General features: G+C 42.5%; 1 protein-coding gene across 1 annotated transcript in view; it reads right to left on the bottom strand.

The window, feature by feature from the left end:
• The window catches only part of AGBL1 (AGBL carboxypeptidase 1), a 926,260-nt gene that overhangs the window by 792,300 nt on the left and 107,224 nt on the right, over positions 1-26,736 (bottom strand). The window contains exon 6 of the mRNA XM_061394342.1: positions 1,924-1,961. Within this exon, the coding sequence (XP_061250326.1) occupies positions 1,924-1,961 (38 nt within the window). The remainder of the gene's footprint in view (positions 1-1,923; positions 1,962-26,736) is intronic.

Below are 26,736 nucleotides of genomic sequence, written 5' to 3'. Positions count from 1 at the left end.
GAGCTGAGCTCTGGAGAGAGAGTAGACATTAGAAACTCTTAAAACTGAGCCCCTAGGACAGCCCACTCCATTTGCTAAGCTCGGCTAGTGTGTTGAATCTCCAAATCTGAATCAGTCAGTATTTGCGCTGGATACAGTGGCAGATTTTATTTTCTTGGGCTTCAAAATCAACTGCAGACTGAGACTGCAGCCGTGAAATCAAGAGACACTTGCTCCTTGGAAGAAAAGCTATGACAAATCTAGACAGCATATTAAAAAGTAGAGATATCACTTTGCCAACAAAGGTCTGTATAGTCAAAGCTATGATTTTTCCAATAATCATGTACAGATGTGAGAGGTGGACCATAAAGAAGGCTGAGTGCTGAAAAACTGAGGCTTTCAAATTGTGCTGGAGAAGACTCTTGAGAGACCCTTGAACTGTAATAAGATGAAACCAGTCCATTCTCAAGGGAATCAGTCCTGAATTTCACTGGAAGGACTGATGCTGAAGTTGAAGTTGCAGTACTTTGGCCATCTGATGCGAAGAGTCGATTCACTGGAAAAGACCCTGATGCTGGGAGACATTGAGGGCAGGAGGAGAAGGGGGCGACAGAGGATGAGATGGTTGGATGACATCACTGACTCAATGGACATGAGTTTGAGCAAACTCCAGGAGATGGTGAAGGACAGAGAAGCCTGGCATGCTGCAGTCCCTGGGGTCACAAAGAGTCGGACACGACTGAGTGGCCGAACAACTATGTAATAACAAAAACAACGAAAAGCAAGTCAAAGAAACATATTCCAATATGGAGATAGAATTGGCTTCTTCTCTGCAATATCCCCATAGCCCGCAGGTAACACTTTCTCATCGCCTCCCGCCTGGAGGGCTGTCTAACCGCTCACTCTTCACTCCCTCACCTGCTCTAAGCACCTCCCCTCTCCCTTCAGGTCAGGCACCTGTGGATAGACCTGAACACTGTATCAAGTTCCAGTAAACCAAATGAATCCAAGATTCAACTACTTTTTCAGTCTACAAAGGGAAGCATTGTGTGATACGACTCTTTCTCTGCACTTGGAGCTGAGACAGATGTGTGGTGGCCAGGTGGGGGGGGGTGATTTTTTTTTATTTATTTATTTATAGGTTTTATTAAAACTCACCTATTACCCACAGGCCTCGGGCTCCCTACAGAGAAACAACTATCACAATTGAAGCAGCTGGTTTCCAAGGTGCCAAATTAAAATAGATGAAGAGGCAAGAGGGAGGGGGAATAAAAACATTAAGCTGAGACTTCTTCCCTCCCAAGAGCATGGTGCCTTCTACTATATCGCTCACATGAAACTGACTCCCAGTGTAATTAGACCAGGGCTACGAGGCAAAAAAAAAAAAAAGAAAAAAAAAACTCAAATTATTCAGACCCCCAGAGCTATGCTTTTGCAATCACTCAAGTAACCGAGAAAGGAGCCAACTTTTTAATATAAACTTGTTATCAGTATCTATACTGGCCAAGCTATTACAACACCCCATCTGCCTAAGAATATAGTCACAAGCTGAGTTGTGAATCAAAGGGAAGAGTCACGCTTCCCACTCGCTCTCATAAACTTTTCATACGTAGGACAATCCAACTGGAAACTTCAGTTTATTCCAACAGTTCTTAAGGGCTGCTGGTCACAGTAGAAGGAGCTGGAGAGTTCCTCGGGTCTGCAGTAGACACCAGGCTCCCGTTAGAGTGGCTTGTGCCGGCAGTATTATGTACGGGCACATCCACATCCATCTCTCTTTGTAGCCCCGACCTTGGAACTGCCATTGTACCCTCCCTCTCGCCCCAAAGAGCCAGGAATGGCTCAATTGCCTTCCAGGTTGAAAATGAGCCGTGGAGACAGAAGAGCATCTTTCACTGAACTCAGAGGGGAAAGACAGCACCATGCTCCAGAAGAGGCACTTACTGGATTTCAGCAGTGCTGCCAGGACTTCAGCGGCTGCCCTGGGGAAAGAGAAACAAGAGTGGTCAGATCAGTGTTCCCTGGTCTTTTTTAAGCCCAGGGATCCCACAGCCGGCCTGCTCATTGCTGCCACCTAACTGCCCCATTAGTAACCAGGTAGCAGGCATTCCATGGATTCTGCTGCTGACCATTAAAGGGCCAGGAATGTAGAAATCGTGCTGAGTGAAGCGTCTGTCTTGCAAATGGGTATCAAGAGTCCCTTCTGCTGCTGGGAGTCTCTCCCCATCCCTGCTCCCACCAGCTTCCTCACACCCCGCTCCTTCCAGCCAGAGCTCTCACAGGCCCTTGATTTATACCTGGAAACCCCGGGGACTCTGTGGAACGAGTTGGGAGGGGTGAGCCTTGGAGGCTGGGTGAGTACAGCAATTCACCGCAAACTTCTTGAAATACTCAGGGCCCAGGAGACACACTCGAAAACACTCACACACTAGAAAATGAAGCTGGTTCCTTAGGGTAGAAAATGGCTATATTGCATTTTTCTTCCAAATTCATTGTTTTCTTCCATAAAGGAATTTGACAGCCTTTGTAACAGCGAGAGGAGGCACAGAGGATGAAAATGCCTTTGGCCCAAGGCTTAGTGACTTCCGTCTGCTCCCTGTGCCTGGGAAGGTCATACGAAGACCCACTCATATGGCAGAGGGAAACCATGGCACTGGGGACTCTGTGGTGTGATTTTGGGAGGGAGAGTGGGTTTGCTTTTTTTTAAAAAGTGTTCTGCACAGCCCTACTAACTTATCCTTAAAGCCTATTCAACAGTAATGCTTTCAAACTGTGAGGCTGGAAAAGACACTTGAGAGTCCCTTGGACAGCAAGGAGATCAAACTAGTCAATCCTAAAGGAAATTAAGCCTGAATAACCATTGGATGGACTGATGCTGAAGCTAAAGCTCTAATTCTTTGGCCACCTGATGCAAAAAGCCAACTCATTGAAAAAGACCCTGATGCTGGGAAAGATTGAGGGCAGAAGGAGAAGGGCATGACAGAGGGTGAGATGGTTGGATGGCATCGCCAACTCAGTGGACATGAGTTTGAGCAAACCCCAGGAGATAGTGAAGGACAGGAGAACCCAGGATGCTACGGTCCATGGGGTCACAAAGAGTTGGACACGACTTAGCAACTGAATAGCAGAAAAAAAAAAAAAAAAACAGTGATATATTCCCAGCACCCTTCTGAGAACTGGGGGAACAGGCCAAAGAAAATATATCACTATTCCAAGATTTCATAGACATGGGAGCGGAACTGAAACCCCAAACCCAGAAATCTCTCTTCCCATCTTTGCTTCCTACACATCCTTTGGTCTTCAGAGTTTATCTTGCACTTGCTTTGCCCTGGTCTCTGCATAGTTGATAAAGAACAATTCTCTTTGCAATATATTATGTACTATTTCCCTGGTGGCTCAGATGCTAAAGAATCTGCCTGCAATGCAGGAGACCCAGGTTCAATCCCTGGGTCAGAAAGATCCCCTGGAGAAGGGAATGGCTACCCACTTCAGTATTCTCGCCTGGAGAATTTCATGGACAGAAGCTACAGTCTGTGGGGTCACAAAGAGTCGCACATGACTGAGCAACTAACACTTTCACATTGAGCAATAGAGCCGACAGTGAAAAATAACAACAAAGGAATGAACAAAAGTAAACTAAACTAAAATAGAAATTAGGTGCTTGAAACATGATTGCTCCCCATAACCTGTGAGAGAATCCTGTAAAGCAGTGGTCTGATGCTCAAAGGCACAAATCCATGGTTGGGATGACCCCAGCCCAGTGAGACCCACCCAGCTTCAAGACACTTGTAAAGAAAGCAAGGCTAGTTTTCACCAACGGACTACATCACGTCTCCTTCCTAACCGCAGTTTCCTCGGATCAACTTTCAGCTTCCTCAGTCACCCTCTTTCTAACTCTACATAGTGGTGTTGCAGGAAGGGGAACACCTTCTTACCTAACATTTGGAAATGAATTGTCCTAGGAGACACATGTACCCACAAAACAAAAGGCATTATTGGGAAGGGGCGCCCGGTGGAGAGCGGGGGACCCAGGGAACTGCTCTGCCATGCGGCTTGCTGCCTCGGGTTTTATGGTAATGGGAAAGGAAACTGTAGAAACAGGAAAAGAAAGAATGGGGTCATCCCAAGCAAAATATCTAGCCTACTCTTAGATCACGACCAGATCTTGGGGCAACCCTGCATTTTTGATTTGCATGGCATGTTTTTTGGGGGGATTCACTATCAGGTACTGCTCCATTGAAAAGTGAAAGTGTTAATTGCTCAGTCATGTTCAACTCTATGCAACTCCCACAAACTATAGCCTGCCAGACTCCTCTGTCCATGGGATTCTCCAGGCAAGAATACTGGAGTGGTTGCCATTTCCTTCTTCAGGGGATCTTCCCGATCCAGTGATTGAACCTGGGTCTCCTGCGTTGAAGGCAGATTCTTTACCATCTGAGCCACCAGGGAAGCCAGTAGTGTGATAACACAATAAATAAACATTAATCCAAACAGTGACGGATACAGCAGAAAACACATGGTAAGTGTCGTATTAGTCAAAGATGGGAGATTGATTCCTGAGGAACCAGAAAATATTTCTTTCTTCACAAATACTTTGTCCTTCTAATTGGGGGAGTAATCTGTGATACAGCAAAGGGCACATTTAGAGCAACGATGCACATCAGGTTGGAGACCAAAAATCCAGTATAAGTTTAGATACAATTTCATAGATAATAAGAAGCCATTCCATTTCTTCGATCAAGAGGGTATGGTGTCAAGGATGGAAAAGCGAGAGGAAGAATTTGAGCAAAGAATTGAAACAGGAGGAAAGCGGGCAGAGTGAACTTTTAAAGGAATGGTGTAGCCACAAGACAGGACAAAGACTGGTTAGAACCATAGATGCAAAGTGGCAGGGGACTCGACTTCTGACAGATTTGGAGCCTCATTAGGCGCTCAGTGTGCTATATTAGCGTAAGCTAAGGGTCACACCCACCAAGACAGCTCTGAGGCCATAAAAGGTGAAAAGTGGGCGGTGGTCCAATTTCTAGAAATCTCAGTCCTCCCTGCCCTGTGAAATTTATTGTTGTTGTTAAGTCGCTAAGTCGTGTCTGACTCATACAACCCCTTGAACTGCAGCCCGCCAGGCTCCTTTGTCCATGGGATTTCCCAGGCAAGAATACTGGCGTGGGTTGCCATGCCCTCCTCCAGAGGATCTTCTCAACCCAGGGAAGGCCAGCCTATGAAACTACCCAGCTCATAAAAACTAACCACAGCGTATTTCAAGGCCTCTCTCGCGCGCCTTCTGTGAGACTCCACACTCTATCTGTAGAGTATGTTTCTCTCTAAATAAATCCACTTTTACCTATCACTTTGTCTCCAAACTTCTTATAAAGTAAGAACCTCAAATTCACCAGGAACAGAATCAATAAGATTTGACGGTAAACAGGCCAATGATAAAGGGCAAAGGAAAGGGAAGAGTCAATGAGAGCCTGGAATTTTTAGCCAAGGTAATTGGGAGACCAATTAACCCTGGAAGGAGGGAAATTGAGGTGTTTAGAGAAGATGTTGAGTTTGATTTGGGACTTGCTGAGCTCGAGATGATGGGGACAAAGCTACACAGAACTATTCAAAACGCTACTAGAAACACAGATTGAGGATTCTGGAGGACATCCAGAGTTGGGGTGTATATTTATGAATCACTACAGTAGCAACACCAGTTGTAGCCACAGAAACAGGGGATATCTGTGAAGAAATTCAATCAGGAGCTGAATAGAGAACTGGTCCAGGGAGGCATCTGAACTAGAGGGAAGGAAACCCCTAAGAAACTCAGATAATGCACAGTCAAGGGGAAAGAAATAGAGGGGGTTCAGTTTAAAACTAAGTCGCAAGATTTTCCAGGCATGGCGTTTTTCAAACTGTATGTTGTGACCCAACTGTTTGTTGCTTTTAGTCGCCCAATCATTTCTGACTCTTTGATATTCCATGGACTGTAGCCCATCAGGCTTCTCTGTCAATGGAATTCTCCAGGCAAGAACACTGGAATGGATAGCCATTCCTTTCTCCAAGGGATCTTCCTGACCCAGGGATCAAACCTGGGTTTCTGCCACATTGCAGACAGATTCTTTACCATCTGAGCCACCAGGGAAGCTGTAGGTTGTGACCCAATAGGAGCTGTAAAATCAGTTCAGCAGTTAACTAGCTTCATTAATGAAAATGAATAAATTGAAATGGAATAAAATATATCAGAGATATCTCATGCAGCAAAGCCTAGCAGTGATCTGGGAAACCTTATTTCAAGGCCCATACACACATTGTGTGCCTACTGGGAAGATAATATAAGTAATTTCCTCTAAAAAAAATTAAGCTTGTAAAGATGCAGGTTAAGGTATAGGATCCATATGAGATCTAAACAAGAGCAAACGACTGGAATCAGCTAATGAACTAATGAGCAAACAGAAAGTGTTTGATCCCCCACGTGGTGCTGAGATCAGGCATTCATGTGAATGTCACCGAAAGCCTCTGAACGTTCGCTCTGTCTGGTGGATAAATGTCTGGAAGACTGGTCCACTGTCTGAACACTGCACTCTGCTTCCCTCCTGACCCCCTGGTGTTACACTAAGAACGTAACACCAACTATTTTGCCAACCAATGGTTAAACCAACAAAAAAGCAAAAATGCAAGCGGCTAAAGTTTAAACAAGTAAGAAAATGAGTGAAAGTGAGTTACTTCCACGCTAAGAAATAAGCCCACGGCACTGAATGAATGAATTGGTGTTCTAGACTGCCCCCTGCTGGACATGGACATTCAGCACCCATGGTTCTGATAGTTTCCCTGGTTCTATAACCATTTTTGAGATGCCACTATTCTGTTGGACATGGAACAACAGACTGGTTCCAAATAGGAAAAGGAAAAGTCATTGAATTAGGAATTAGAAGGCTGGGGTTTGAAGCTTGGGATCTGCCCGTCTTGCAGTCTTGTGTTCTGGGGTTTACTGGATCACCCCAAATCTCACAGCAGCCTCACCAGTGAAGTAGATTTAATCGGGTCTAACTGATAACAGTGGTGTGAAGAAGGAGATCAAGGAAAAATTAAATTAAAATCTACCACAGTCCCTGGAACATACCATGAACTTGTATGTATCTCTAATAGAACCACTACCAAGCAAGGAAGTGAGGATTCATCCCTCTATACGTGTTCGCAGATGGTGAGCGGGCAGGATTGTCACATGCTCGTCAGGAGAGGCCCCTGGGGGAAAATGGGTTTCTCCCTCTTGGAGAAAAATAAAATAGCCAAACTATTTCAGGGAGGTCAAATATTCTGAAATTCCAAAGGTCTAGATATAATGATCGTGATCTATATTAGTTATCTATGTCTATGTGAAAAATTACCACAAACTTAGCAGCTTAAAACAACACTTTCTATCTCACAGTTTTTCTGGGGCAGGAACTCCATGGCTTACCAGATCCTCTGTTTATGGTCTTTCAAAGCTGCAACCAAGGTGTCAGCCAGAAATGCATCCTTGTCATCTGAAAGCTCAGCTGTGGAAGGGTCTGCTTCCTAGCTCCAACAGATCATGGACAGAATCCATTTCCTTGCAACAGTGAGGCTAAGGACCCTGGTGTCTTTGCTATTAGTCAGCTGAAGACCAATCTCAGCTCCTAGACGCTATGTAGGACCTGTCTACTAACCATCAATCATGAAATTTTGATAGGCTGTATGTAAACAAGATACAGCTTCTAGAACACAATGCAATCATGGGGGTAACACACTCTCACTGTGGCCATATCCTATTGTCTAGAAGCAAGCCTTGGATCTTACCCATTCTCAAGGGGAGCTGTGCTCAGTCACTCAGTCCTGTCTGATTCTCCACAGTCCCATGGGCTGTAGCCTGCCAGCATCCTCTGCCAGCATCCTCTGTCCATGGAATTTTCCAGTCAAGAACACTGGAGTGGGCTGCCATTTCCTTCTCCAGGGGATCATCCCAATTCAGGGATCCAACCCACATCTCTTGCACTTCCTACATTGGCAGGCAGATTCTTTACCACTAGCATCACCTGGGAACCCCCTCAAGGGGAGGGGATTACTCAAATGCATAAACACCAGGAGACAGAGGTTAAGGGGTGGGGGGGCTACATTACAGTCTAAACACCACCCAACGCTTCTTGCAATCTTTGCTATTTAGATACTAGTATCCTGATATTCTCCTAGCCAAGACATGACCCTCCCTGGTCTTCCTCTTCCCACAGAATAGAACTACTGCTATCTCAGAAACTGAGCATCCATCCTTCTGTCTGTATGCCCTTATCATCCAGATCACCCCATGCACTCACACTCCCCCATTTTAGCTTCTAGAATGCTCTTAATTTTCCCATTCCTCTGTTGTTTCAACCCTAGTCCAAGCACATGGGGGTCTGGTACTTCATGGAAAAATGTAATTTCTAGTCATTGGTCCTTGGTTGAAATTTACATTTTATTTTCTGTATAATAAATGTATATGAACTGCAGAATCATGTTAGATATATCAGAAAATAGAGTTGTGCATGAGTAAATGGAAGAAATTAAATCACACAAATATCTCTCACCTAGCTACTGTGATAACCCCAGAATGAATCTAACCATATCAACTCTAACATGTGTGTGTGTTCAATCACGACCAACTGTTTGCAACCCCAGGAACTGTAGCCCACCAAGCTTCTCTGTCCAGGAAATTTCCCAGGAAATATCTACTCCAGGTCCCCTTCAAACTGGTCTTCAGGCCGCAACTAAAATGATGTTTTATCAAGATAATCTAATTAGAAAGCCCTCACATTGCAACTCCCACAACTACTTTCTCTTTTGGAAAAACACCCAAGTCTGAAACACGCTCCTGGAGACCCCACCAAGCCTGGGAGCTGCCACCCGCTCCAGCCCAGCCCCAGCCCAGCCTCTCATGCTCTATAATTCTGCCCCACTGACCTTTTGCCAGGCTTTGAAACATGTCCTGTAACTTGTCTTCCGTCCTTGCCAATGACACAGCCTAAAATGCCATGGCCTTCCCCTCCTTCTTCACATCCCATGTCAGGTGTCACTCCCACAGGAAAGACTTTCAGGACCCCTAGCCTAGGTCTCGGAGAAGGCAATGGCACCCCACTCCAGTACTCTTGCCTGGAAAATCCCATGGACAGAGGAGTCTGGTAGGCTGCAGTCCATGGGGTCGCTGAGGGTTGGACACGACTGAGCGACTTCACTTTCACTTTTCACTTTCATGCATTGGTGAAGGAAATGGCAACCCACTCCAGTGTTCTTGCCTGGAGAATCCCAAGGACGGAGGAGCCTGGTGGGCTGCCGTCTCTGGGGTCGCACAGAGTCGGACACAACTGAAGTGACTCAGCAGCAGCAGCAGCAGCCTAGGTCCAGGTCCTCTATTGGTATATTCATCCTTCACCCCTCCCCCCTTTTAAATTTCTCAATTCAGTTTGTAATTTTTCACTCCTTTCATGGTGATTTTACTAATGTCTCTCTCCTCTTCCAGTCTGCAAACTCCAAAAAACAGAAAACAGTTTGTTTTGCCTTATTCAGTGTATGTGACTGTATGCTCAGTTGCTTCACTCTTGTCTGATTCATTGATACCTCATGGATTATAGCCTGCCAGGCTCCTCTGTCCATGGGATTCTCCAGGTGAGAATACTGGAGTGGGTTGCCATGCCCTCCAGGGGATCATCTTGACCCAGGGACCGAACCCACATCTCTTATGTCTCCTGTGTTGGCAGATGGGTTCTTTACCACTAGATCCATATTCTACCCCCACCGTTTAATAGTACTTGATTACAGAACACCATCAAATATTCACTTAACCTTTTCCAAAAATCAGGCACTGGTCTAGGAGCTTTATTTACACTGTCCATTCAGCCAACAAATATTTATTGAGCACTTACTGTGTGCTGAGATAAACTGATAAAGCAAAGATTCTTACACTCCAAAGGGATAAGGTTAAGGAAATAATTAATAGACAATAATTATTTTTTAAGAATATATTAAATTAGTATTCTCAATTGTGATCAGTGCCATGGAGAAAAAAAAAAATTAAAAATAGAGTAAAGAGATCAGATGCACAGGGCCAGTTTGCAAAGTTTTAAAGTTTGGCTAGTGTAGGCTTCATGGGGAAGACAACCTCTGAACAAAGTAGGGATGGAAGCTGTCCTATGCATATCAGAAGGAAGCATGCCCAGACCCTCTATAATGACAAGAGGCCTGATCTGTTCAAGGAACAGAAAGCTGGACTGGGCTGCTGGGGCCAAAATGGACGGGGGAAGAAGAGTAGGAGCTGGGGTAAGGAGGAACAGAGGGCCTGGTGTGCACTGAGAGGCTTCACCTACATTCCAAGTGAGGAATTCACCAGAGAATTTTGAGCAATGATATAACATATTTTAAGATTTTTCTGGCTGCTCTATTTTCCAAAAGAAAAAAGGACTCTAAGGAAGCCAAAGTAAAAACCAGTAGAGAACTTTGCGGAGCAAACCAAATACAGCAATGACTAAAAGGGATTATAGACAATGGTCAAGTGGGATTTCTCTTGACCCACTTGCAGGAATGCAGGGTTGGTTGAACCTCTGAAAATCAACCAATTAATCCATCATAATAACAAAATACAATACAAAAATCATATTATCGTTTTAACAGACACAGGAAGACCATTTGATAAAATTCATTACACTTTCATGATAAAAATGCTCAACACACTAGGAATAGAAGATAACTTACTAATATCTGATAAACGGATCTCCTTGTCTCTGACAAAGTGATCCCTTAAAACCATAGTTAACATGATACTTCATGGAGAAACAAGACTGGACGCTTTCCTTCTCTGATCAGGAACAAGATTAAGATCTTCAGAATGGGAGAAAATAATAGCAAATGAAGCAACTGACAAACAACTAATCTCAAAAATATACAAGCAACTCCTACAGCTCAACTCCAGAAAAATAAATGACCCAATCAAAAAATGGGCCAAAGAACTAAATAAACATTTCTCCAAAGAAGACATACAGATGGCTAACAAACACATGAAAAGATGCTCAACATCACTCATTATCAGAGAAATGCAAATCAAGACCACTATGAGGTACCATTTCACACCAGTCAGAATGGCTGTGATCCAAAAGTCTACAAATGATAAATGTTGGAGAGGGTGTGGAGAAAAGGGAACCCTCTTACACTGTTGGTGGGAATGCAAACTAGTACAGCCACTATGGAGAACAGTGTGGAGATTCCTTAAAAAACTGGAAATAGAACTGCCTTATGATCCAGCAATCCCACTGCTGGGCATACACACTGAGGAAACCAGAAGGGAAAGAGACACGTGTACCCCAATGTTCATCACAGCACTGTTTATAATAGCCAGGACATGGAAGCAACCTAGATGTCCATCAGCAGATGAATGGATAAGAAAGCTGTGGTACATATACACAATGGAGTATTACTCAGCCATTAAAAAGAATTCATTTGAATCAGTTCTAATGAGGTGGATGAAACTGGAGCCTATTATACAGAGTGAAGTAAGCCAGAAGGAAAAACACCAATACAGTATACTAACGCATATATATGGAATTTAGAAAGATGATAACAATAACCCTGTGTACGAGACAGCAAAAGAGACACTGATGTATGGAACAGTCTTATGGACTCTGTGGGAGAGGGAGAGGGTGGGAAGATTTGGGAGAATGGCATTGAAACATGTAAAATATCATGTATGAAACGAGATGCCAGTCCAGGTTCAATGCACGATACTGGATGCTTGGGGCTAGTGCACTGGGATGACCCAGAGGGATGGTATGCGGAGGGAGGAGGGAGGAGGGTTCAGGATCCCGAGCACATGTATACCTGTGATGGATTCATTTTGATATTTGGCAAAACTAATACAATTATGTAAAGTTTAAAAATAAAATAAAATTTTAAAAAATAAATAAATAAATAAAATGAAGAACAACAACAACAAAAAATAGTCATTCTTACCACCTCTGTTCAACATTGTACTGGAAGTTCTAGCCAGAGCATTTAATAAGAAGGGAAGGAAGAAAGGAGGGAAATGCTGATTGGAAAAGAGGAAGTAAAACTATCCTATCTATAGATGGTTGGGTCTTACATATAGTAAGTAAATTAATCCACGGAAAAAACTATTAGAACTAAAAAGTTCTGCAATCAATACTCAAAAATCAATTGCATTTCTGTAAACTAGCAACAAATAGTTCAAAAATGAAGTTTAAAATAGGAATCTCATTTATAATGGCTACAAAAAGAATTAAATTCTGGGTAATAAATTTAAGAAAGAAACCCAAGGCCTTTACATGGAAAGCTAGAAAACACTGTTTGAAAAACAAAAAAATTAAAGAATATCTAACCAAATAGAAATTACCTAAATGTCAGCTGTCTCCTAACTACTGCTGTAGCCCCAGAATTGATGTATCCATAGTCACTGTTCAGTTCAGTTCAGTTCAGTCGTGTCCGACTCTTTGTGACCCCATGAATTGCAGCACGCCAGCAACCCACTCCAGTGTTCTTGCCTGGAGAATCCCAGGGACGGGGGAGCCTGGCGGGCTGCTGTCTATGGAGTCACACAGAGTCGGACACAACTGAAGTGACTTAGCTGCAGCAGCAGCAGGCCTCCCTGTCCACCACCAACTCCCAGAGTTCACCCAGACTCACATCCATCGAGTCAGTGACGACATCCAGGCATCTCATCCTCTGTCATCCACTTCTCCTCCACCCCCAATCCCTCCCAGCATCAGAGTCTTTTTCAATGAGTCAACTCTTTGCATGAGGTGGCCAAAGTATTGGAGTTTCAGCTTTAGCATCATTCCTTCCAAAGAACACCCAGGACTGGTCTCCTTTAAAATAGACTGGTTGGACCTCCTTGCAGTCCAAGGGACTCTCAAGAGTCTTCTCCAACACCACAGTTCAAAAGCATCAATTCTTCGGCACTCAGCTTTCTTCACAGTCCAACTCTCACATCCATACATGACCACTGGAAAAACCATAGCCTTGACTAGACGAACCTTTGTTGGCAAAGTAATGTCTCTGCTTTTGAATGTGCTATCTAGGTTGGTGGTCCCCTTTAAAATGTTCAGGGTATAACTACGGCAGAAGTCCCCAAGCTGTGGGCCACAGACTGGTACCTCCTATCAGATCAGCAGTGGCATTAGATTAGAAATAAAGTTCACAACAAATGGAATGCACTTCAATCATCCCAAAACCATCCCTGCCCTGATCCATGGAAAAATTATCTTCCATGAAACCAGTCGCTGGTGCCAAAAAGGCTGGGGACCACTGAGCTAGAGGGATCTTCTCAGGAAGAACACGGATATGTTTTGAATTTGGAGCTAACAGAAGTTCTTGGCCACAACTATGAGAAGTAACATTAACTTATTTCTCGTGCATGGGTGTGTCCTCAATTGCTTCAGTCGTTTCCGACTCTTTGCAACCCCATGGACTGCAGCCCTCCAGGCTCATCTGTCCATGGGATTCTCTAGGCAAGAGTACTGGAATGAGTTGCCATTTCCTCTTCCAGGGGATCTTCCTGACCCAGGGATCAAACCCATGTCTCCAGTGGCTCCTGCATCGCAGGCGGATTCTTTACTACTGAGCCACCAGGGAAGCCCTGACGTATATCTCATAACTATTCCCACTTTACAGATGAAGGGACTATTCACAGTAAATTAACCCACCTGAAGTAACATTAGAAAGCACCAGAGCAGGAACTTGGCCTCGAGTCTGTCTGACCCCAACATCTGGCTCCTACCCCAGACACCTAGCAACACCGGCAGCTCTGGGGTCAGAAATACTGTATTTCAGTAAACTAGCAATGAACGAGGATGATAGTTTTGAATATTGATCTTTGAATATTAATCAATATTTTTGAATACTGATCTTTTATCGTGGCCACATTGCAGAATCTGTTTATTTGTTCTGATAGTTTTTTTTTTTAATGGATTCATTATGACTTTCTATATACAAGACCAAACCATCTATAAATCAGATAGCTTTCAGAAAGAAAAAAGTAGGCAGCCCTAGAACTTAATGTTAGAGTCTCTCAAGAGCTGGCCATGGGATGCGGGGTTGTAGCAACAGAAACAGAAAGTGGTGGGGAAAAAAGAATTATTTAAAATAACAGGTGGATAAAGCAGGAGGACCTTTACAAGAGACAGAACATGTTGCCTGCAGAACACGGACATCCAGAACACCATCTGGTACCATCCCAGCCTCCTGCCTGGCTGGAGAAGGAACAGCACGATGGGTAAAAGCTCACAGACAAACGCACACACACACACACACACACACACACACACACACACGGCCAGTTACCAAGGGAAACAGATGACAAGTGGATCTTTCTCATCACTATTTTCAGAAAGAAAGGAGAAAAAAGAAATGGAAACTGAGACAACTCCTACACGGTGAAAGAAAAGAAAAACCATGGACATATGGTGCAAAGGTCTCACCAGATCCTGTGCCCAGCATGGAACTTGTCCATTTCATTCTGGAGAAAGAAAAAGAAAAAGTACCTCCCCAACACTATCCAGATGCTGTCAAAGACACCTTGTGGGAACCATCATCTGTCATGGGAAAGTTTTACAAGAGAAATCAAAACCCTAACCTCAGATAGGTTTGTTAGAACATCAGTAGGGGATGTGGACATGTATGGATGTGATAGTTGGACTATAAAGAAAGCTGAGCACTGAAGAATTGATGCTTTTGAACTGTGGTGTTGGAGAAGACTCTTGAGAGTCCCTTGGACTGCAAGGAGATCCAACCAGTCCATCCTAAAGGCGACCAGTCCTGGGTGTTCACTGGAGGGACTGATGTTGAAGCTGAAACTCCAATACTTTGGCCACCTGATGTGAAGAACTGACTCATTGGAAAAGACCCTGATGCTGGGAAAGATTGAAGGCGGGAGGAGAAGGGGACGACAGAGGATGAGATGGTTGGATGGCATCACCAACTCAATGGACATGGGTTGGGTGGACTCCGAGACTTGGTGGTGGACAGGGAGGCTTGGTGTGCTGCAGTCCACGGGGTCGCAAAGAGTCGGACGTGACTGAACTGAACTGAACTGAGGGAATGTGACCGAGGAGGGTCTATGGCCTGAGCCAAGGAACCAGGAGCACAGTACCACAGTCCAGGCTGGGAGGACCCTTCCCAGCTGGTCCCAAGCAGCAACTCTGCAAAGGGGAACTGGTTTGGAAGTACTTCCAAATCCAGGGGCAATGGTATCAGGACCTAGGATTCAGATAAAAATTTTTGAGAATCCCCCCAACCAGGATAGGAAAGGTTAACTCAGGGGAGGGAAGAGCAGAGTATGGATTCTAATAAGCTCTCACAAACAGGGGAGTCTCTTTGACTCTTGAGTTAGAACTCAATGTGACAGTAATGTTTTAGTTTCCTTAAATTATTCATAAAGTATAATCTATATGGATGAGTGACTGTGACCCTATATATAAATGTATGTATAATAAATGTATAATATGCATGTGTATATAAAATATACATATAAATATGTGTGTGCATATAAATTTGTATGTACATATATATAAATACATAATGAGAACAGTGTATAATTATGCATATATATGCAAAATAAAGTGTTACAGAATGTTTTCTGTATTACTGTAGTAGAATAAGTGCTGTATTTTGTTGAATTCTTCTAAGATAAATGCATGTATGAGACCATCCTATCTTGAATATCTGGAAGCACAAAAAAGCTGTGCAAACCACAGAACAGGCACCTGGCGGATATTTGCTGATTTGATGAATGAACAGAAATGTATCTGATTTTACTCTTGCTGAAGAGCAAAGAAAAGACAGGCCTGATCCTTACTTGACCTATTTATTTAGATGTAACACAGCGACACACTTGGTACCAAGGCTTAAAGCTCCCATCACTAACGCAACCAGCACAACCAGCACTTCCAAAGGCTGTCATTCACAAAACACTAATATGGTAAGATTCTTCCCACTGATATGAGATAGATCGAATGGGCAAATGCATAGGAATATAAGCAGATTAGAAGTATCAGGGGCTGAGGGGAAGGGGAATGGGGAGTTATCACTTAATCATCAGAGTTTTGCTTAAAGTAATGAAAATGTCAGTTTAAGACAAGAGTTTTTATTTGTTTAAAAGTTTTCAAACATTTAAATGAAACAAATGAAAACTTTTGCTTAAAACTTTTGCTTAAAATAATGAAATAGTGGTGATTGTTGCCTAACAGTGAAAATGTAATTAATGGCACTAAATTGCACACTTAAGGACAGTTAAAATGGTAAATTTCAAAAATTGAAATATAGCTGATTTACAATGCTTTAGGCATACAGCAAAGTGATTCGGTTTTATATATATACATATTCAGTTACATATATATATTTGGTTTTATATATATATTGCTTTTCAGATTCTTTTCCACTATAGGTTAATATGAGATTTGAGTACAGTTATCCAGTTAAGAGTCCCTTGGACTGCAAGGAGAGCCAACCAGTCTACCCTAAAGGAAATCAGTCCTGAATATTCATTGGAAAGACTAATGTTGAAGCTGAAACTCCAATACTTTGGCCACCTGATGCAAAGAACTGACTCATTTGAAAAGACCCTCCTGATGCTGGGAAAGATTGAAGGCAGGAGGAGAAGGGGGCAACAGAGGAAGAGATGGTTGGATGGCTTTACTAACTGAATGGACATGAGTTTGAGTAAACTCCAGGAGTTGGTGATGGACAGGGAGGCCTGGAGTGCTACAGTCCACGTGGTCGCAAAGAGTCAGACACGACTGAGCAACTGAACTGAACTGAACTAACCTCACATTAGCTCCAGAAACCACAAAGAAACTGTCACCCAAAAAAAGGGCTTTTTTTTTTTTTTTTAAAGATTACCAGGAGTGGACTTTCCTGGTGGTCCAGTGGTTAAGAATCCATGTGCCAGTGCAGGGGGCATGGGTTCAATCCCCAGTCCAAGAAGATCCCACATGCTAGTTGGGGCAACTGAAAAGTCCATGCACCACAAGTACTGAGCCCATGCACTGCAACTAACGAAGCCTGCACACCCTTCTCCACAAGAACAGCCATCGCAATACGAAGCCCACACCCTGCAACTAGAGTAGCCCCCCCTAGTCCAGTGCACAGCAACAAAGACCAGCACAGCCAGAAATAAACTAATTCATTAAACAAACAAGCAAAAAGATTACCAGGAGTGAATTGCCATGGTGGGAGGAAGGGCAAGGGGGCAAGTAGGGCACTGAGAGCATAAGGGAATGTGGCACAGGACACACTGCTCAGCTTCACCACGAGGGGCGGACTGCACAGGGATTCCTCGGGGCGGCTCAACAAGCCTAGAGCAGGGCTGCCAGAACTACCAGCAGAGTCCACCTGCTATTTTCATCTCCCTTACAGAGACACTGGCTCTCTTCCCAGACCCCTCATGTACTATGACTCTCACCCTTCAATCTCCATCCAGAAGTGCCATGAAGAGGTTGATGGCTTGCTTAGATTGCAAGGTGAAGAAGTTCTTCTGTTTGCACGTCTTTTTTTTTTTTTTTTTTTGCTTTTAGATATACTGACTCATTCCTATCGTATGCTGAACACATCTTTGCAGATAGGATAGATATATGGATGGATGGATGGATGAATACAATATCATATACAAGTATTCATATATGCTATATAATTGAAAATATACTTTACATGCTTTTGATTATTTGTAGTAGCATAATTATACTTCTTAAACCATCATTAGACATCACATGCTTTAAAGATATGGAAGTGTATGCACCACCATGTGTAAAATAAATAGCTAGTGGGAAGATGCTATGTAAATCAAGGAGCCCAGACTGGCGCTCTGTGACGACCTAGAGGGGTAAGATGGGGTGGTGGTGGGAGGGAGGCTCAAGAAGGAGGGGATATATATAATTAAGGTTGATTTGAATCGTTTCATGACAGAAACCAACATAACACTGTAAAGTAATTATCTTCTGGTTAAAAAATGTTTTTAAAGTATATGCATGGGAGTTTGAATAAGAATATGATTTTTTTTTTCTAATTTAAGGAATCCATGATTCTTTGAGGCAATACTGTGATGGAGACCAACCGGTGGTTGCTTGGGTAGACCAGCTGGCTGAGCGTCAGACTTTTACTTTGAGGACCCAGGGTTCAAGCACCTGTCTAGGAGCCAAAAAGTAAATAAATAAACAAATTTTTTTTAAATAAAAATATTTTAAAACACTTTTAAAGTTAAAAAATGGTAGCTACTACTCTAAAAAGATAATATAATGAAATTAAAAAGTGCTGTAAAATAAATACCTTTAAATAATGAAACATGGGAACTCTCTTAACCACCACAATCTGAAATCTGGGTGAATTGTAAGTCACCCTTGTCTAGAAAGACATCACAGATGACAAAACTGAGGTACTAAAGATTAAGTGGATTTGGGAAAGATTTTTTTTCTTATAATTCCTTTGAAATCAAGAGAGAAAGTTCATTAAAAAAATTTAAGTCTCTGATCCATCAATTTAATGACTCTAGTTCTTTCTCTTTTCCTCTACTTAAATGTGCTGTCACCTAAAATAAATTCAAGCCAAGACGAGCCTGTATAAAGGAAGAAATGAAAAATCAAATTGTTAGACAAATCTTCCAAAACACTGCATCTAGACCTTCCAACAACTGAGTCAACAAACTGAGATATGTGTTTAACAATTACCCACATTCATCTGGGGATTAGGTTTACAGAATAATCTTTCTGTTGGAACTCAGTCCAATCCCCAAATGAAGGTCATCTTTTGTCCATGATAAACACAATAATATCTTGGCTCTTGCAAACAGAGCGGTTGTGTAAACTCCCAGGCATGTTAGAATCACCCATGTTTATTTTAACAACCCCATTGGTAGGATTAAATGGGCTTAAAGACTAAATGACTTTACTAGGGTGGGTTTCCTATATTTATAGAGTGTCTTTTGACCATTAAAATTAGATTCAAGTAACCTACATAACGAGAAATGATTTTCCTCATAAACATTAGACCAATTGTTTAAACTTTTCTAAGGAGGCCAGAACCTTATATATGTTGCCAAAATCCTGCCTGTAAATTTATTAGTCATATTTATGCTATTGAAGCTACACGACCTGAGGAAGAGTTCATCCAAGATGGAATAAGTCAGTGGTTGAGTCATGTCACCATTTCTAAGTACAATGTCATGCATGAGAGAACAAAGTGTCTGATGCCCTAAAGAATGAGAAGTTAGCATTTCTAGAAGCACAGGGGCCAAACAAGAAGACTATCCAACATACAATAATTCATTAGTGCCCTGTGCCATCGAGTCCTTTGAGTACCATCAGCCAACTACATTCTTCTGTGGTTAAACATCATAAAAGCCTCAAGACATTGTCTTCTTTTAGGACAAGAAACCTATAATTCTAGAGCAGCAGATCTACCAATGTGCTGAACACAAATCTCAGGAGATATTCCATGTTCAGATACATGTGGGACCCACTTCATATGGCATCCTTCCACAATGAAATAGTTGAAGAAATTATGATTCATCTGCACAGAATATCCATGCAACCCTCATGAGGAATCACGTTGGGGTATATGTTTTGTTGAGAATGAAAATAAATGAATAAATAAACTTGCATAACTGTAAGTGGACTGTCAATGTTAAAAAATAAAGTCAACAACAAAAATGTATGTGTGTACATGGATAGGTATGTTTACAGCCCATGAACATATATGTACAACTGGTAAGCCTCAAAAAGACTAGAAAAGTAGATTGCAAATCATTTTTAGCAGCAATCACCAGGGAGGAATGGAGTTGGCATAGAGGAGGAGTATCTCATCATTTTTCTAGAAATTTCTGTACTATTTTAGGCTCTTATCACACTGAGGTGTATATTGGTCAGTGCAGGCTGCCATTAACAAAACACCACAGACTGAGTGGCTTGACAGCAAAAAATGTCTTTTCTTCCAGTTATGGGGACTGGGAGTCCCAGATGCAGGTCTGACAGGGTTGGTTTCTGGTGACAGCGCGCCCCCTGGCTTGCAGACAGCCACCTTCTTGCAATGTTCTCACCTGGCTTTTCCTTGGTGCTTGTACTTTCTCTCTCTCTCCCTTTTCTTATAAAGCCACCAGTCTTACCACATTAGAGCTCTACCCTTATGACCTCAGATGTTGTTGTTCAGTCATGAAGTCATGTCCGACTCTTTGCAGCAAGACAGGCTCCTCTGTCAAATTCATGCCCATTGAGTCCATGATGCTCATTTAACCTTAATTACTCATAAAGACCATATCCTCAAATCTAATCAGTCAAAAGGAGGGTTAGGAGGGACAAAATTATGACTTTTAGGGGGGATAAAATTCAGTCCATAGCAATGTGTTTCTTTAATGGACATTATTAGTGGCTTGATCGGCACTTATTCCCACCTAACACCTTCCAAAAAGAACCTCAGTTGTGTGCGGGTTTCTACCTATCCCATGCAGAGCCGGATGCTTAAGGGAGGCTCAGCCATCCTCCTTGCTATGAATTAGTTTAGGAATAAGGCTAAGAACCAATCCAGCCAAAGACCTGTGGGAGAGAGTCTATAGGTAGATTTTGAAACAAGTCGATTCTCTCGAAGAAAAAGCCCTAGGAAGAAATGGCCACTCCTTTTCTTAAGGATACTGCCACTATTGACGTAAAGCCTGTGCCTGCTGCAGCCTGGAGAAGGAAATGGCAACCCACTCCAGTACTCTTGCCTGAAAATTCCCATGGGCAGAGGAGCCTGATGGGCTACAGTTCAAGGGGTCCCAAAGAATCAGCCATGACTGAGCAACTGGGCACACTGAGTATTCTTGCAGCAGCCATTCTGTGGCTAGTCTGCGTACAGAGTCAATTCTGACGATGGCAAAGGCCTGAGCCCTTGGTGTCACCACTGACCCACAGAACCAACCATCCAATGTCTGTGCTTCCAGCCACATGAAGACATCACATTTCTTGTTGCTCAAATCATTATAAGTCATAGATCTTGTACTATATGGAGCCTAAATCATCATAAATGATGCCGTTTCTGAGAAATAATAAAAATATATCCTGTGAAAGACTTTCAAAAATCTCCCTCTTAGCAATTTGCAACATATATTAGTGAATTAAAGACTCTGAGAAATCCCAGAGTTAAAAAGCTCCTATTGTATTTCAGCTGGAGCTCCCCAAATTTACTTGATAATGGGATCCTTTTACATTCTTTTCAGTAAATCCTATTGCCCTCAACAAAAGAAGATAGCTGTTGAAAGATACCCCTAGGGTTTTGCTAAGATAGACTTAGAAATGTGAAAAAATGACAGAGCTGAGCTCAAGAAAAAAAGGGGCAAAAATCCCCTAAGGAAGGAAATGCTTGAGGGACTTTTAAAATCTGGAACATCCAAAATTCAGGTTTTTCTCTTGTGCTGCTGTGTGGTTTCACTACCACCACAACCACCTTCTGCCCCAAATCTCCAGTAAACCTTGCGAGGGGAGCGTTTACAGGTGAATGCTGGCAGTAAAAAGCTACTGGATTCCCACCAGATCTGGAGTTGAATTTCACTTAAATCTGAAGAACATGTGATTCCCAGCAAGCCAGATGATTTTCAGGTCAATATTTAAAATTTTTTTCTAGGTATCCCTTTTGTGATGGAATTATGTTTGGAGACATTTTGTCTGATGAATCTGATGAACTAAGTGATACTACCTAGGTATGAAGTGCAAATAAAAACTATCAAATCCTCTGAAAAAAAAAAAAATAGACAATGCAACATGACCTCACCTTCAGAGTACTCACAGGGAAGGGTGTGTCTGTAGATGTGTCTCATTAGTTCCAGGATGACCAAAGCAAATTCAACCAATCAGAACTCCAGAACATCCTATCCCCATATGCCTTTCACTGAGGTACCCTCCAATGACCAATTATCATTTCAGGGATTTTACAAGTATTTTTGTGCTATAATGATTAACATTTGTCTTTCCCTATTACTTTATAAAACCCATCAGGATAGAGGCCTATCTATTCTGACTCACCATCCCATTCCAGGTGCCTACACGGTATTCAGTCTATAGTAAACTCCCAATAACTGTGTGAAGAAAGAATGAATCCATCAGTGAATGAGATACTTAAAGACCTTCGTAGATCAGCTGAAGAAGTGAATCCTTTCAACACTTCATGCTTAGTGATTCTCATAAAAAAAACATATTCATTCCCATCGTAAAATGATGTCTCCTAGTGGAAGAGAACACATCAAAGACAGTATATCCATATCAGGTTCTGCAGAAAAACCCCAGTGACAAATAATAGAAATATGTCTCTTGCCTGAGACCTTGCTAGCTTGTTCTTTTCATGCCTATTTGGACAGACAGGATTAAATTGCCATAGAGTGAATTTTCAGGCTGTGATACCCCTGATGAAACTGAGGATTGCCTGTTCTTTGCCCACATATTGCCACACACTCCCTTCGTACTATCTACCCAATATGAGACCAAGAACTCATTCGATAATTCATCCTGTCTCTTGGGTTATCACCAAGGTTATCAGAGGTTAATTAGCTGTAAAACTGGTTAGTGCTTTAGGAAGTCAGATTTCTCAGTACAAAGGGACATAAACAGGAAGCCTCGATTTCCAGAGTGCTCTACTTCTAAAAGCAGTTTTGCAGAAATCCAAAAGCCCATTAAATGGACTGATCTTCGCTTTTGGATACGGGAAACAATGCTATCATCTGGCAGGCAAATGGGGAGCAGAAGGGGGAAAACGTGGGAGGAAGATCCCAAGACCACAGCCAAGTCGACAGCGCACCCAGTTCGCGTGTGACACTCCTCCTTTTTCTGTAAATGCCAAAGCGTTGGAGACCCAGACAGTTTGACAAATGAGTAGGCTCATGGAGAACTAAGGAGGATGATTAAGGACGTGGAATCATTGATATATGAGGAGAGAGGGCTTTTGAAAAATCTAATTATGAAGCAACCCAGCCAAACGATGAGTTTGCTGAGAAAGTACAGATGTACTTCTGGTTTGTACTTAGAAGCCAATCCCAGAGCAGGTTAGGAACAAAATGAATTTTTCTCACAGGATGTGCATAGGAATAAAAGGAAGAAATTTAAAAGATGGGGAAATCAAGACCCAGTGTCAGGACAAAAATCCCTCAGGAGAATGTGTTATTCTGTCAAAATCTCCCCCTGCGCCCAGAGGTCTCACCTCCAGATAGAAGATTTGGAAGCATATGTCAGCTCCTCTCTACTGTGTCGCTCCCTGGGATTGATGGACTTGTCAGAAGGACCCTGTCATTGCCAATTCGTGCAAGTGTTTAATGCAAACAGCTTTTGTGTTTGCAGTAGGACTGTGGTTAGAATAAAGAGAGAAAATATTCCAAAATGAGCAGGTCTTGAACAACCTTCAAAATCTAGCTAAAAGCCTGGATTAAGAGTATGTCAAGGATCATCTATTTTTTTAAAATATTTTTGTAATCTTTTTTCTTAGATGGACCATTTTTAAAGTCTTTATTAAATCTGTTTCAAAATTGTTTCTGGGTTTTTTTATGTTTTAGCTTTTTGGCATGTGGGACCTTAGCTTCCCAACCAGGGATAGAAAGGCAAAGTCTTAACCACTGGACTGCCAGAAAAGTCCCAGGCACCATTCTTTACACACTGGTCTTCCCACTGTGTTGAACCACACAGTCCGTGATTTATTCTGACGTTTAACTGCTACTCCTCTGTGTTGTCAAGCTCTTCCCCCGAGAGATCCACGGAGCCAGGCCCCCTTTCTCTGCCTGCATGCAGGCCTTGAGCACCTCAACTGTGCCATCAAGCAAATGCAGCTCAGAATGAAGGGACGGTCCCACCTCCAGGGAGCTGTGGGTTGAGATCAGGAAACGCCGTGAGAAGCCAGAGTGGCACCTACAATTTGCCACTTTCTGATGCAGACACATGGTCCAGTGGCTCTGTTGCATCATTCTGAACTCCAGTGAAATGAAAAGAGTCAAATCACAGGGGGTTAAGGACTTAAATGTAAGACCTAAAACTATTAGGCTAGGAGAAGAAAACAAACAGCATAACTTCTTGACGTTGGTCCTGGCCATGATTTTTCGGTCATGAGACCAAAAGTACAAGCAACAAAACCAAAACCAGACAAACAGGAGTGAAGCCTCTAGACAGCAAAGGACACGGCAAACAGGAGTGCAGCAAACCACAAAGCCTCTAGACAGCACAGGACACGGCAAACAGGAGTGCAGCAAACCACAAAGCCTCTAGACAGCAAAGGACACGGCAAACAGGAGTGCAGCAAACCACAAAGCCTCTAGACAGCAAAGGACACGGTCAACAGAGTGAAGAGGCAATTGACCGAACGGGAGGAAATATTTGCAAACCACTTGTCTGATAAGGGGTTAATATCCAGAATATTTAAGGGACTCCTACAACTCAAGAGCGAAAAAAAAAAATTTTTTTAAACTGCTTAAAAAGTGGACAAAGGACTTGAATAGACATTTATCAAAGAAAACATACAAATGGCCGACAGGTAATTTTGGCAGGGTGGGGAGGGAAATCATTTTGTTTTTTGTGGCTGCTGTTGATGCTACAACCATGCCTATAGTCATCATCATTAGGAGCTGATCTACCCGTATTCATGTGTTTATTTCCAGGTTACAGACATCATTTTGCATTTAGAATATCTCCTGTCAATATCACACAGCTGTATTTTAATCTCTGTTGCCCTTGTTGAGCTAATTCAGATTTGTTGTAATATAGATGGACTTCTGCTCTCTTATTTTGTATTTCCCACTTACATTATTTCTCCTTGATTCCTTTTCATTTTCTTTCCTGCCTTTCATTCAATTGATTAAAATTTCTTTGCTTCTTTTTTTTCCCTCTATGGACTAAAATTTTGTCTTCTCCCCCTTACTTTCTTAGCTGTTTCCTTGAACTTTAAATATACATAATTATACATTAATTATGTATTTAGCAAGAATTTTACTTACAAAAACTCTTTTTCTTTTTAATTTTTCTGTATGTGTATTTTTTATTTTCTGGTGGTAAGAGACAGGGAGTTGAACAGGGATGTCACCTAATGATTTTCTCTATTTTCCTTTTTTCCCTATATTTTCCCCAAAGATACTTCCATTTTTAAATACAAATACATGGTTATAATTCAGGTAAAATTAAAGGGCTTATGTGAAAATAGCTATACAGCACCACACTTCTCTGTATATTTACATTTTGCTCCCTAAAGCAAACTCTTCAAATATTTCTGCAGTTTATTCCAGCATTTACCACCAAGCTTCTAAAAAATACACTGACATTGCTGCTTATTGAGTTATCGAATTTAGACAGTGCCTATGGACTTGCTGTTTGGGAGATGGCTCTGGCTTGGGTTCCCAGACGCCACGGTTAACCCCTTGCCTTCCTCCGCTATACAGGAAGAATACAGAATACCTTCCCAGACGCCCTTGACGTGGGGTGTGGGCATGTGACACAGTTTCACCAATGAGATACAGTCAGATGTCCCTGGGAGAGCTTATCCTGTCTTAAAAACACAAACGCTCACTAGTAGACGCAACTGGCCCCATGTCCTTCATCCATGCTCCTGCTCGGAGTGTGGAAGCAGTGCATGAAGGCAGAGTGGCCACACACTATAGCTTCCCAGACAGCTTTAGTGGTTAAAAAACAAAACAAAACAAAAACTGCCTGTCAATGCAGGTAGATGCAAAAGACGCAGGGTTGATCCCTAGGTTGGAAAGATCTCCTGGAAGAGGAGATCCACTGGAGCGGCAACCCACGCCAGCACTCTTGCCTGGAGAATCCTGTGGACAGAGGAGCCTGGTGGGCTACAGTCCATAGGGTCACAGAGTTGGACACGACTGAAGTGACTCTGCACGCACTCAAAGAGGGTGGAGCAGAAGGAAAGAGCCTGATTCCTAAAGACATGGGTTGTCATTCTAGCAGGATTCCTGAGACCACTCTGGTAGGGTGTTCTTTCATTCATAACAATTCTATTTATTTCACTTTCTACTTCAAGAAGACCAATTATTCTTAGTTAAAAATATCATCTCTTACCTCTTTATCTATCGCTGTCATTTTAATTCCATTAATCCCTTTGATTTTTCCCCCCCATTCAGAGTGATTATCACAAGGCTTTGCTCTGTCTTGCATTCACTTTTCTGCTAGGTCTTTTCTATTCCTATTCAGTTTCTTTCACTTAAAAGAGAGTTTGCACCTTAATTTTTTTTTTCCTCCTTCAGTAATCTTCCTTTTCAGCTCACTCTGTTGTTTTGGCAATTTATCTTTGAGCTCTTGAGTCACTGAATTCTTGTTCACTTTAAGTTCTACTCTGAAAAGCACTTACAGGAAATTTTTATTTGTTTCTTGGGTTGGGTTTTCTTGAGCTTAGACTCTTTTTGTTTGTTTGTTTTAATATCTGCTTTCTTGCATCTTTTAGACGGGTCTTCCTCCACAATGTTACTTTTCATATTACCAGTACTTTGGCCACCTCATGCGAAGAGTTGACTCATTGGAAAAGACTCTGATGCTGGGAGGGATTGGGGGCAGGAGGAGAAGAGGACGACAGAGGATGAGATGGCTGGATGGCATCACTGACTCGATGGACGTGAGTCTGAGTGAACTCTGGGAGTTGGTGATGGACAGGGAGGCCTGGCGTGCTGTGATTCATGGGGTCGCAAAGAGTCGGACACGACTGAACGACTGAACTGACTGATTGACTCAGAGTGTATGTGTGTGCTCAGTCTGACTCTCTGCAACCACATAGACCATAGTCCAC

Source organism: Bos javanicus, chromosome 21 (assembly GCF_032452875.1).
Source record: "Bos javanicus breed banteng chromosome 21, ARS-OSU_banteng_1.0, whole genome shotgun sequence".
Taxonomy (NCBI): domain Eukaryota; kingdom Metazoa; phylum Chordata; class Mammalia; order Artiodactyla; family Bovidae; genus Bos; species Bos javanicus.
The sequence above is the reverse complement of the archived record's forward strand: the minus strand, read 5'-3'. Positions and strand labels throughout refer to the sequence as shown.